Source organism: Phyllobates terribilis, unplaced genomic scaffold, assembly GCF_046119375.1.
Source record: "Phyllobates terribilis strain yellow unplaced genomic scaffold, ASM4611937v1 Scaffold_5__5_contigs__length_657084704, whole genome shotgun sequence".
Taxonomy (NCBI): Eukaryota; Metazoa; Chordata; class Amphibia; order Anura; family Dendrobatidae; genus Phyllobates; species Phyllobates terribilis.
Window position 1 is genome coordinate 125,483,354 of NW_027362765.1, and position 15,149 is coordinate 125,498,502.

At 39.0% G+C, this 15,149-nt stretch overlaps 1 protein-coding gene across 2 annotated transcripts in view; it reads left to right on the forward strand.

The window, feature by feature from the left end:
- NKAIN4 (sodium/potassium transporting ATPase interacting 4) overlaps window positions 1-15,149 on the forward strand; it is a 42,498-nt gene that overhangs the window by 14,055 nt on the left and 13,294 nt on the right. For both annotated transcript variants that reach the window (XM_073682945.1, XM_073682946.1), the window contains exons 2-4: window positions 3,204-3,341; window positions 5,316-5,396; window positions 7,055-7,252. In XM_073682945.1, the coding sequence (XP_073539046.1) occupies window positions 3,204-3,341; window positions 5,316-5,396; window positions 7,055-7,252 (417 nt within the window). The remainder of the gene's footprint in view (window positions 1-3,203; window positions 3,342-5,315; window positions 5,397-7,054; window positions 7,253-15,149) is intronic.

A 15,149-nucleotide genomic window follows, 5' to 3' on the forward strand; every position in this document is an offset into this window, starting at 1 on the left:
TAATGCTGCCCTTATATACAAGAATATAACTATTATAATACTGTCTCCTCTATACAGGAATATAACAACTATAATCCTGCCTTCTACGTACAATATGTCTACTCTAATGTTGCCTTCTGTATAGAAGAATATGATGACTTTTATATTACCCCCTGTATGCAAGATCATAATTACTATAATACTGCTCTCTGTTTACAAGAATATAACTACTATAATACTGCTGCTATGTACAAGAATATAACTACTATAATACTGCTCCTATGTACAAGAATATAACTACTATAATACTGCTCCTATGTACAAGAATATAACTACTATAATACTGTCCCCTATGTACAAGAATGTAACTACCATAGTACTGCCCCCTATGTAAAAAAATATAACTACTATAATACTGCCTCTTATGTACGAGATTATGACTACAATACTACCTCTATCTATAGGAATATAACCACTAAAATACTGCATCATATGTACAAGAATATAACTACTATTATACTGCCACCTATGTACAAGTATATAACTACTATAATTCTACTCCTATGTACAAGAATATAACTACTATAATACTGCTCCTACATACAAGAATATAACTACTATAATACTGCCCCATATGTACAAGAATATAACTACTATAATACTGCTCCCTATGTACAAGAATATAACCACTATATTACTGCCCCCTATGTACAAGTATATAACTGCTATAATACTGCCCTTATGTACAAGAATATAACTACTATAATACTGCCTCCTATGTACAAGAATATAACTACTATAATACTGCCTCCTATGTACAAGAATATAACTACTATAATACTGCCTCCTATGTACAAGAATATAACTACTATAATACTGCCCCTATGTACAAGAATATAACTACTATAATACTGCCCCCTATGCACAAGAATATAACTACTATAATACTGCCCCCTATGCACAAGAATATAACTACTATAATACTGCCCCTATATACAAGAATATAACTACTATAATACTGCCTCCTATGTACAAGAATATAACTACTATAATACTGCTGCTATGTACAAGAATATAACTACTATAATACTGCCTCCTATGTACAAGAATATAACTACTATAATACTGCCTCCTATGTACAAGAATATAACTACTATAATACTGCCCCCTACATACAAGAATATAACTACTATAATACTGCCCCTATGTACAAGAATATAACTACTATAATACTGCCCCTTATGTACAAGAATATAACTACTATAATACTGCCCCTTATGTACAAGAATATAACTACTATAATACTGCCCCTATGTACAAGAATATAACTACTATAATACTGCTCCTATGTACAAGAATATAACTACTATAATACTGTTACTATGTACAAGAATATAACTACTATAATACTGCTCCTATGTACAAGAATATGACTACTATAATACTGCCTCCTATGTACAAGAATATAACTACTATAATACTGCTCCTATGTACAAGAATATAACTACTATAATACTGCCCCTATGTACAAGAATATAACTACTATAATACTGCTCCTATGTACAAGAATATAGCTACTATAATACTGCCTCCTATGTACAAGAATATAACTACTATAATACTGCCTCCTATGTACAAGAATATAACTACTATAATACTGCCCCCTACATACAAGAATATAACTACTATAATACTGCCCCTATGTACAAGAATATAACTACTATAACACTGCCCCCTATGTACAAGAATATAACTACTATAATACTGCTCCTATGTACAAGAATATAACTACTATAATACTGTTACTATGTACAAGAATATAACTACTATAATACTGCCCCATATGTACAAGAATATAACTACTATAATACTGCCCCTGCATTGCACCTGTTGAAGAAATTCCTTTGACTGGACTTGATCTTGTATATCTTGCCTTACAGTATGATTTTTTTCATTTTTTGACATTTTCACAATTGCTCATTTTTCCATGACATACCCACTACACGAGTGGCATACGGAGATGTGTGGTATATTCTGCTAATATGACTGCAGGGTAAAAGTTAACGAGCTATGAATACATTCTCTGCGCCACTCTGCACTCATGCAAAGCTTCAAAGATTTGTCCCTTTGCAAGGGGTTAACTGTGGCATTGACTTCCAGCATCTATCACACATGACCTTTGGTTTCATGCAATGGATACTAGGAAACAAATCACAAATTGCTGGACCCCCATAGGAATGTTACCATAGCAACCTCAGCGAGGGGGCGATAAATCAATTAAAACAATCCCGGTTAGGCTGCAGGTATGATTTTTAGGTGCACAGCATCCTTTCCTATCCACTTGCAGATAGACTGGCACTGCCAGGGCTTGTCATGCCGCCTCTATTGCAATAGTGCTGGAGGCATTTTTTTTTTTTTAAAGGAAGGTACCAGGGTGATGAATCTATCTTGTATCAGCGCACAAGGGCACCAAGACAGGATGATGGATCCATTACAAGGGAAGTGGACGCGGACATCCATCATGTGCAATGAGAGGTCCTGAGTGGCGGGGTACACAACCGGTGGCTAGCTCCCAAGGGCATCGCTATGCAGGAAGTAATTGGCACACGCTGCGGCCACTGCTGAGCAAGGGTAAACCTGATAATGAGAAGAATGAAAAATATGTGCCCCCAAGCTACAAAGGCAGGCAAGCCGTTTTATGTACGCAGCCTCCTGAGGTTATCGCATCATCATCACCCTGCTCTATCAACAGCATTTTCTCCCAAAATATCAAAATCCACACATAAAAGTACATCTAACATTCAGGAATATCTGCTTCTGAGAAACCTGAGCTAAAAAAGGATACAAACATTATATTTAGCTGGTTCTTTTTCCATTTTTTTTATTTAATCTTTTTTTTTTTTTTTTTAGATATTTTTAATTGTTTAGCATTCTTATTTTATATTATTTTAGATTTTTTTTTAGGTAACTTTAATTATTAAATAATTTCCAGTTATATTTGACAGACAATGTTTGTTTGTTTTTTTCCCCAAAATATTAATTGTTTAATTCTTTACTAGTTATTAGTTAAAAAAGACTATTATTATATATTTATTTTATTACCATTAAATTATTATAACTTAACATAGATAGATTGGTAGATAGACTTTATTAGATAGATCTTGAGTTATTTATCTTATGCTATTGTGTTTGTACTATTGTCCTCTTTTTTTCTCTCTCTCTAGATCGTCGCATTAGAGCGTCAGGTCTTCGACTTTCTCGGATATCAATGGGCTCCAATCTTGGCAAACTTCCTGCAGATCGTCGTCATCATATTAGGTCTATTTGGGACTCTTCAGTACAGACCTCGCTATGTGGTGGCTGTAAGTACATACCCTAAAGGTAGACACTTTACTATGCAATTCTCTATAATACAAGAAGCATTAAAGGGAATCGGTCACCCCCTGGGAGATATCAGACCTCTACTATGGCCATACAGGTGATAGAAATGTAAATCTATACTTACCTGTATGGCCCATAGTAGAGGTTTGATTGCAGAGAAAAGTGTTTTTATCCACTCTGTTTTCCACAGGCTTGGCGTCCGGGGGACTCTAAGAAATCCCCGCCTATCTGCTTATTATTCCCCCAAATCCCCGCCTATGTGCTAAATTATTCCCCCAAATCTATATGCTTAATTATCATATTCCCCCCTCCCCTGCACGTCACAGGGCCCTGTGACGTGCACTGTGCTCCGCTCACATAGAGCTCACATAAAGCACGCTTTGCTTCATCCTGGCCCCTCTCTCCGTGCACGGCGCCGCAGGTTTCTATTGCGCAGGTGCAGGGGGTCACTGTCATTTCCAGCCGCCTGCGCAATAGAAACCTGCGGCGCCGTGCACGGAGAGAGGGGCCAGGATGAAGCAAAGTGCGCTCTATGTGAGCTCTATGTGAGCGGCGCTCTGCGCATGCCCGGGAAGTCAGGGAGCACAGTGCACGTCACAGGGCCCTGTGACGTGCAGGGGAGGGGGTAATATGATAATTAAGCATATAGGTGGGGATTTTGGGGAATAATAAACAGGTGGGGATTTCTTAGCGTTCCCCAGACGCCAAGCCTGTGGAAAACAAAGTGGATAAAAATACTTTTCTCTGCAATCAAACCTCTACTATGGCCATACAGGTATATCTAGATTTACTTTTCTATGCCCTGTATGCCCATAGTAGAGGTCTGATATCTCCCTGGGGGGTGACAGATTCCCTTTAAAGAATTTACAGTTGTTCCAGTGTCAACATTTATAGTCAGTTACAGTCAGATGCTATATTCTTATATATTGGGGCAGTGCTATAGTGGTTGTAATCTTGTATATAGGAAGCAGTATTATAGTAGTTATATTCTTGTATATAGGGGCATATTATAGTAGTTATATTCTGTTACATAGGAGCAGTATTACATTAGTTATATTCTTGTACATAGGGGGCAGTATTATAGTAGTTATATTCTTGTACCGAGGGGGCAGTATTATAGTAGTTATATTCTTGTACATAGGAGCAGTATTACATTAGTTATATTCTTGTACATAGGGGCAGTATTATAGTAGCTATATTCTTGTACTTAGGTGGCAGTATTATAGTAGTTATATTCTTGTACATAGGGAGCAGTATTATAGTAGTTATATTCTTGTACATAGGAGCAGTATTATAGTAGTTATATTCTTGTACATAGGAGCAGTATTATAGTAGTTTTATTCTTGTACATAGGGGGCAGTATTATAGTATTTATATTATTGTACATAGGGGGCAGTATTATAGTATTTATATTTTTGTACATACAGGGCATTATTATAGTAGTTTATGACTAGAAATCCACAGCTATCCACAGCTATTATTTTCCATTAGTAGTAACCACTTTCTTGCTTCCGATCACAATGTGAACAAGCAGAATATCTGTAACCAGACCTGTTATACATCATTGTTGTTGAGTTGTGACCCAGATTGCTCTTTATATTCATAACTGCTCTGCGTTGCATCACGTCGCGTACAAAGCGGCTTTCCCGTCATCAGCAGAATAAGAACTTTATTTCCTTTCCTCTATTCAGTAATAAAAGAGGATTAAAAGGAGCTCAGTCACATGTCTTAGCTCCAATTCCCTAATAATATGGCTCCGGGAACATAACTGGAGATCCAGCGTTTCAGACTCACTTGTATTTTTATATTCTCTGTATCACACATAATGAGACAAATTTGTGTAATATATTTTCTATACATTTTATGTAATTTTCCCTTTTGACACAAGCCTAATTCTTGTATGTATATACAAATTGTTCATGTCATTAAGCCTATTCTCTCTCTCTCTCTGCCAGTATGCCATCTGGGCAGCCGTGTGGGTGACCTGGAATGTTTTTCTGATCTGCTTCTACATGGAAGTTGGAGATCTGTCTAAGGTGAGACGTACAGCCATGCACCTTGTATTTCTGGATGACATAGTACCTGGTTGGGTAATTTAGAAGGTGCACTTGTGTCCCTGTAGTGCCCATCAGGCATGGCACCTCTGCCCAGGTTACTTGCTATACAGCACTGACTTGTAACAGTGAAATGCAATATAGAGATATTAAACCTGAAAGATGGGATTGTGCCCACGCCATCAATGCCAGAGCCGATACGTCTATGTGGGTAATGGCATTGAATTATTTTCTTACAGGAGCGGTATCGCTGGTGGTGTAAAATCCCTGGCTCCCAATGATAAATAATCTAAAAAAAAAGTGCCCATTGGAATGAGGAAACATTTAGTGCCCATTACAGGCTTGATCAGGAAGGATGTAGTGACTTTCATGCATCCACGCTGCCACGCGCTCCTTGTGCCAAGCTTCCTCCATCAGCTGCTCCTGGAATGTCAGTATTTCCCCAGCTGTTACTAGGCATGCCTTCCCCGCACACGCAGCGCCCGGACTTGGGTGTTTCTAGGGTATCTGCATTACTATGCCAGAGATTTTCTAAAGGAGAGGGGAATTTTAGTTGGTGTTGAATTTTTCAAAATTGCATCTGTGCCCATTTAATGCCAGTGGTTTACATCATGCCATCAATGTGGGCTATGTCAATGCTACAAGGGACGGGAAACTATGTGGATGATGGGGGATGTTGATGGCTAGAGGAACTGTGGCAAGTGCTGGGGACACTGTTGATGGAGGGCACTGTGATTGGCTGTGGGCACAATGGGTGTCTACAGGAACTGTGGCAGATATTCAGGGAACTGTGATGAGGGGGAATGGATGACTAGAGGCACTGGGGACACTGTGGATGATGGAGGGCACTGTGACTGGTTGTGGTCACAGACAGAAACTGTAGCAGATATTGAAGGTACTATGGATGATGATAAAGATAGAATGACTAGAGGAACTGTGGCAAGCACTAGGGACACTGCAGATGACAAGGGGCACGGTGACTGGCCATGGGCACAGTGGGTGACTACAGGAACTTGGGAACTATAACCATTATTGAGAGCACTGTGAATGATGAAGGGGTGGGATGACTAGAGGAACTGTGGTTAGTAGTTTGGATGATAAGTGGCATTGTGAATGGGGGCACAATGGGTGACTGTGGCTGGCACAACTTCAATGATGAATGAGATAACTAGAGAACTAGCACCAGGGACACTGGGTGACATTGTGGCTGGGGGCACAGTGGATGACTGTACCAGGTATTGAGGGCACTATGACTAGCCATGGGCACAGTGGGTGACTACGGGAACTGTGGCAGTTATTTAGGGCACGGTCGATGATGGCATAACTACAGGAACTATGGCAAGCACTGGGGACGCTGGATGAAGAGTGGCATTATGGCTGGGGGCACAGTGGATGGCTTTGACAGGTATTGAGGGCACTATGGCTGGCACTGGTCATTTGGAGATGGGATGACTAGAGGAACTGTGGCAAGCACTAGCGACACTGTGGATGACGGGTGGTACTGTGTTTAGGACACGGTAGATGACTACTTGTAGTGTGGCATATATTGATGACACTGTGGCTGGCACCGGCGATTCCTTTTGCCTTGGCCAATATAACTGGATATAATCTGACTATTCCCATATTTTTACCATTTACAGGACAGTGACCTCCTCACATTTCACGTGTCTCAGCATCAGTCTTGGTGGAGTGAGCACGGTCCAGGATGTGTGCGGAAAGAGTCGCCCGTTACTGGCATGCCCGGATTGGAAAGTCACTCTTACGTCTCAGTGGTTGGATGTACCATAGAATACCAGTACATTGAGGTGTTACACAGTGCCGCACAGATACTGCTGACGGTAAGATTATGTTTCCCATACAGCTTCTGTACCTGCATCGGTTACAGATCAGGATAAAACATGCTTCTATCAGAAGCAGGACCTATAGCAGGGTTCATCCTGAGCCTCCTGGTTCATAAATCTCAGCACTAAATTGAACAGCACAGTTTTGGAGACGGATCCAACACAAGACGTCTCATATTAAATACATATTTAATCACCACTCAGGAGCTGTGGTAAGATGGATGACAACCGTATGTCTGGTCTCATGGCTGCCTTTGGGTGTTGTCAGCAAATATCCTCCTGACATCGGCACATGGATGGGGCACTGTCACAGCGCTGTACTAGGGCTGGGGCGCCAGTACCCCTACTGATACAATGATACCCCCAGTATGGAGAACAGCAGTTGGAATAAAATTCATTATTATTGGATGGCAACGGAAAAATGCTTTCTCCTTGTAGTTGTGGGAACATTTTCCAGATTATTGGAAACATTTTTTCTTCTCCTCTTCCCCTTTTGCTTTGTTTTTAGTTATTAAGCATTTTCTTTCACATCTTTCTATCCCTTGTTCTATGGTCGTCAGCCGCCCTGATGAATTATTCACAGACTAATAATCTAGAATACCCCGCTCCCTGTAGCTGGCGCCCCTCCCCCGCTCTTGCCTTTGTGTTTTGGATGGCTCCCATTCTGCACCTCTACTGAGGACACCGCCCAGGGCTGGCACGCTGCAAAATGAATGGCAACAGATGAGGACCCCCACCAAATGCCATTTGTCTCAGTAGCAGCCTGGATTGCAAACACAGCAGCAATGCAAATTCTACAGTCTTTTACTGGTAAAGACGGAGAAATTGTTTTCCTGCGGATGTGCGACATTGAAAGCACCATTATTATTATTATTATGCTTTGCTTATATAGCGCCATCATATCACTTTATACATATCATCATCCCTGTCCCCATTGGGGCTCACAATCTACATTCTCTATCAGTATGCCTTTGGAGTGTGGGAGGAAACCGGAGAACCCGGAGGAAACCCCGCAAACACGGGGAGAACATACAAACTCCTTGCAGATGTTGTCCTTGGTGGGATTTGAATCCAGGACCCCAGCGCTGCAAGGCTGCAGTGCTAACCACTGAGCCACCATACCGTGCTAACCACTGAGCCACCATACAGTGCTAACCACTGAGCCACCATACAGTGCTAACCACTGAGCCACCATACAGTGCTAACCGCTGAGTCCCCATACAGTGCTAACCAATGAGCCACCATACAGTGCTAACCACTGAGCCACCATACAGTGCTAACCGCTGAGCCACCATACAGTGATAACCGCTGAGTCACCATACAGTGATAACCGCTGAGTCCCCATACAGTGATAACCGCTGAGTCCCCATACAGTGCTAACCACTGAGCCACCATACAGTGCTAACCACTGAGCCACCGTGCTGCCCATTATGTACTGCGAAAAAAAATTCTTGCTGTCATGAATTTTCAAAATCATTTTTTTTAATATATAATCAGCACCTAGATGAATCAGTACAGTAATAATAATAATAATCTTTATTTTTATATAGCGCCAACATATTCCGCAGCACTTTAGATAGATTATCTTCCCTGTCCCTATAGGGAATCTAGATTCCCTATCAGTATGTCTTTGGAGTGTGGGAGGAAACCGGAGAACCCGGAGGAAATCCACGCAAAATGGGGAGAACTTACAAACTAGTTGCAGATGTTGTCCTTGGTGGGATTTGAATCCAGGTCCCCAGCACTGCAAAGCTACAGTGCTAACCACTGAGCCACCGTACAGTAGTATATACTGTGCATTAATAAGAAACCAGGAGGCTCAGGATGAGCACAGCTATAGGTACTGCTCAGAAGAGGTAGTGTGATACAGTGCATCATTTTTCATCACTTGTGCCTACAGCGCCCCCTAGGTAGCACTTGATCAACTTCTTATCCTTGGTAAGTGCTTCTTCTTCTTCTCCTTTTATCTATGATGTATGGCAGTTATGGTAATAGCTGGACGCGCCTCGGACCCTCATTGTTTTTGGCCCTTTCTGTAACTGCTATAGACTACAGATAATAAATAGAGCCACTGGTGGACACAGGAGAGGGCCCCTGTGCAAGAACAGTAAACGGGCCCTTAGGAGCCCAATAGCTCCTAATAATGCTCAATTCCTCCTGCTTTGGAGGTAGAAATAGCCCCCATTACCTCTTGGGCCCCTGTGCAACTGCCCAGGTTGCACCAATGGTATGTCCAGCAGACTTACCTTACTGCATAACTGAGGTCGGGGAAACCTAACTCCCCCAAACCTCGTACATTTTAGGGAAAGGTGGGTTCTTGTTACCCCCCATCATGCATATCACTTTAATCCTTCCCAATAACAAGAGGATAAACCCTATGTCTGAACATATACAATGAGTGTGAATAGGCCTTTATTAGGGGTGAAAGCTGCTATTATACCGGTTGCCTACAGATGACTAGTGAATCCCCAGAAGAATGGTGGCTAGTAATTCTATCTCATGCTAACATTTGCATAAACGGCGTCCAGACTCATCTTGTTTGACTTAATTTATTAGTGTAATAGACGTCCTGCCCTGTATACTGCCCTGCAAACAACCCCCGCTGCTTGTGACCTTTCTAGATCTGAGCTGTGCCTTGCAGAAGACTCCTACCAGCTCCCTCCCTGACACCTCCTGTCTCCAAAACATTCCTCAGCCGATCCCCTGTCATCCCCACATCCAGCTGTGCGGGGTCAGGAATTCCTGCTGCTGCAGCCACTTTCCCTACATATTTCTGCCACGTTCCCAGCTTCTTTTAATTACAAAATATTGGATTACATCTGCAGACATCAGCACAGACGGAAATATTTTAGTCACAGTTAATCTAAATGAACTGGTAAATATTCCTGGGTTACATGATAAAGACATTATGTACAAGAATATAACTACCTACTATAATACTGCCCCCTATATACAGGAAAATAACTACTACAATACTGCTCCTATGTACAAGAATATAACTACTATAATACTGCCCCCTATGTACAAGAATATAACTACTATAATACTGCCCCCTATATACAGGAAAATAACTACTACAATACTGCTCCTATGTACAAGAATATAACTACTATAATACTGCCCCCTATGTACAAGAATATAACTACTATAATACTGCCCCCTATATACAAGAATATAACTACTATAATACTGCCCCTATATACAAGAATATAACTACTATAATAATGCCCCTATATACAAGAATATAACTACTATAATACTACCCCCTATGTACAAGAATATAACTATTATAATACTGCCCTCTATGTCCAAGAAAAATAACTGCTATAATACTGCCCCAATGTACAAGTATATAACTACTATTATACTGCCTGCTATGTAGAAGAATATAACTACTATAATACTGCCCCTATATACAAGAATATAACTATAATACTGCCCCTATATACAAGAATATAACTACTATAATACTGCCCCCTATGTACAAGAATATAATACTATTATACTGCCCCCTATATACAAGAATATATCTTCTATAATACTGCCCCTATATACAAGCATATAACTACTATAATACTGCCCCCTATATACAAGAATATAACTACTATAATACTGCCCCCTATATACAAGAATATAACTACTATAATACTACCCCCTATGTACAAGAATATAACTACTATAATATGGAGGGACTAGAATACCCAGAGAGGTTGTCAAAATTAGGCCTATTTACGTTGGAAAAGAGAAGGCTTAGGGGAGACCTCATAAACATGTATAAATACATCAGGGGGCAGTACAGAGATCTCTCCCATGACCTGTTTATACCAAGGATGGTGACAAAGACGAGGGGGCACACTATGCGTCTGGAGGAAAGGAGGTTCCTGCACCAGCATAGAAGGGGATTCTTTACGGTCAGAGCCGTGAGACTCTGGAACTCTCTGGGAGAGGAAGTGGTGATGTCCAACTCACTTAATGAGTTCAAGAGAGGCCTGGACGCCTTTCTTGAGAACAATAAAATTACATCTTATGCTTAGTGATAGTTAATTAATCCAGGGATTTAATCTGACTGCCAGATTGGTGTCGGGAAGTGAATTTTTCCTCAATGATGTAAATTGGCCTATATCGCATGTTTTTTTTTTGCCTTCCCCTGGATCAACGCTGCGGAATAGCTGCAGTGCACAAGAAATAGGCTGAACTGGATGGACGCTTGTCTTTTTTCGGCCTTATAAACTATGTAACTATGTAACTATAATACTGCCCCAATGTACAAGTATATAACTACTATTATACTGCCTGCTATGTACAAGAATATAACTACTATAATACTGCTCCATATGTACAAGAATATCAGTACTATAATACTGCCCATATTTACAAGAATATAACTACTATAATACTGCCCCCTATTTACATGAATATAACTACTATAATACTGCTTCCTATGTACAAGAATAGCTACTATAATACTGCTCCCTATACAAGAATATAACTACTATAATACTGCCCCAATGTACAAGAATATAACTACTATAATACTGCCCCCTATGTACAAGAAAATAACTACTATAATACTGCCCCTATGTAGAAGAATATAATTACTATAATACTGCCCCCTATGTATAAGAATATAACTACTATAATACTGCCTCCTATGTACAAGAATATAGCTACTATAATACTGCTCTTATGTACAACATATAAGTACTATAATACTGTCCTCTATGTACAAGAATATAACTACTATAATACTGCCCCATTGTGCAAGAATATAACTACTATAATACTGCCCCTATGTACAAGAATATAACTGCTATAATACTGCCCCATTGTACAAGAATATAACTACTATAATACTGCCCCATTGTACAAGAATATACCTACTATAATACTGCCTCCTATGTACAAGAATATAACTATTATAATACAGCTCCTATGTACAAGAATATAACTACTATAATACTGCCCCCTATGTACAAGAATATAACTACTATAATACTGCTCTTATGTACAAGAATATAACGACTATAATACTGCCCCTATGTTCAAGAATATAACTACTATAATACTGCCCCCTATGTACAAGAATATAACTACTATAATACTGCCCCCTATGTACAGGAATATAACTACTATAATACTGCTCCTATGTACAAGAATATAACTACTATAATGCTGCCTCCTATATACAAGAATATAACTACTATAATACTGCTCCTATGTACAAGAATATAACTACTATAATACTGCCCCCTATGTACAAGAATATAATTACTATAATACTGCCCCCTATGTACAAGAATATAATTACTATAATACTGCCCCTGTGTACAGGAATATAACTACTATAATACTGCCCCCTGTGTACAAGAATAAAACTACTATAATACTGCCCCCTATGTACAAGAATATAACTACTATTATATGGCCTGCTATGTAGAAGAATATAACTACTATAATACTGCCCCCTATATACAAGAATATAACTATAATACTGCCCCTATATACAAGAATATAACTGCTATAATACTGCCCTCTATGTACAAGAATATAACTAGTATAATACTGCCCCAATGTACAAGAATATAATACTATTATGCTGCCCCTATATACAAGAATATAGCTTCTATAATACTGCCCCTATATACAAGCATATAACTACTATAATACTGCCCCCTATATACAAGAATATAACTACTATAATACTGCCCCTATATGCAAGAATATAACTACTATAATACTACCCCCTATGTACAAGAATATAACTATTATAATACTGCCCTCTATGTCCAAGAATATAACTGCTATAATACTGCCCCGATGTACAAGTATATAACTACTATTATACTGCCTGCTATGTAGAAGAATATAACTACTATAATACTGCCCCTATATACAAGAATATAACTATAATACTGCCCCTATATACAAGAATATAACTACTATAATACTGCCCCCTATGTACAAGAATATAACTACTATAATACTGCCCCCTATGTACAGGAATATAACTACTATAATACTGCTCCTATGTACAAGAATATAACTACTATAATGCTGCCTCCTATATACAAGAATATAACTACTATAATACTGCTCCTATGTACAAGAATATAACTACTATAATACTGCCCCCTATGTACAAGAATATAATTACTATAATACTGCCCCCTATGTACAAGAATATAATTACTATAATACTGCCCCTGTGTACAGGAATATAACTACTATAATACTGCCCCCTGTGTACAAGAATAAAACTACTATAATACTGCCCCCTATGTACAAGAATATAACTACTATTATATGGCCTGCTATGTAGAAGAATATAACTACTATAATACTGCCCCCTATATACAAGAATATAACTATAATACTGCCCCTATATACAAGAATATAACTGCTATAATACTGCCCTCTATGTACAAGAATATAACTAGTATAATACTGCCCCAATGTACAAGAATATAATACTATTATGCTGCCCCTATATACAAGAATATAGCTTCTATAATACTGCCCCTATATACAAGCATATAACTACTATAATACTGCCCCCTATATACAAGAATATAACTACTATAATACTGCCCCTATATGCAAGAATATAACTACTATAATACTACCCCCTATGTACAAGAATATAACTATTATAATACTGCCCTCTATGTCCAAGAATATAACTGCTATAATACTGCCCCGATGTACAAGTATATAACTACTATTATACTGCCTGCTATGTAGAAGAATATAACTACTATAATACTGCCCCTATATACAAGAATATAACTATAATACTGCCCCTATATACAAGAATATAACTACTATAATACTGCCACCTATGTCCAAGAATATAACTAGTATAATACTGCCCCAATGTAAAAGAATATAATACTATTATACTGCCCCCTATATACAAGAATATAACTACTATAATGCTACCCCCTATGTACAAGAATATAACTATTATAATACTGCCCTCTATGTCCAAGAATATAACTACTATAATATGGAGGGAATGGAGGGACTAGAATACCCAGAGAGGTTGTCAAAATTAGGCCTATTTACGTTGGAAAAGAGAAGGCTTAGGGGAGACCTCATAAACATGTATAAATACATCAGGGGGCAGTACAGAGATCTCTCCCATGACCGGTTTATACCAAGGATGGTGACAAAGACGAGGGGGCACACTATGCGTCTGGAGGAAAGGAGGTTCCTGCACCAGCATAGAAGGGGATTCTTTACGGTCAGAGCCGTGAGACTCTGGAACTCTCTGGGAGAGGAAGTGGTGATGTCCAACTCACTTAATGAGTTCAAGAGAGGCCTGGACGCCTTTCTTGAGAACAATAAAATTACATCTTATGCTTAGTGATAGTTAATTAATCCAGGGATTTAATCTGACTGCCAGATTGGTGTCGGGAAGTGAATTTTTCCTCAATGATGTAAATTGGCCTATACCGCATGTTTTTTTTTTGCCTTCCTCTGGATCAACGCTGCGGAATAGCTGCAGTGCACAAGAAATAGGCTGAACTGGATGGACGCTTGTCTTTTTTCGGCCTTATAAACTATGTAACTATAATACTGACCCAATGTACAAGTATATAACTACTATTATACTGCCTGCTATGTACAAGAATATAACTACTATAATACTGCTCCATATGTACAAGAATATCAGTACTATAATACTGCCCATATTTACAAGAATATAACTACTATAATACTGCCCCCTATTTACATGAATATAACTACTATAATACTGCTTCCTATGTACAAGAATAGCTACTATAATACTGCTCCCTATACAAGAATATAACTACTATAATACTGCCCTTATGTACAAAATATAAGTACTATAATACTATCCTCTATGTACAAGAATATAACTACTATAATA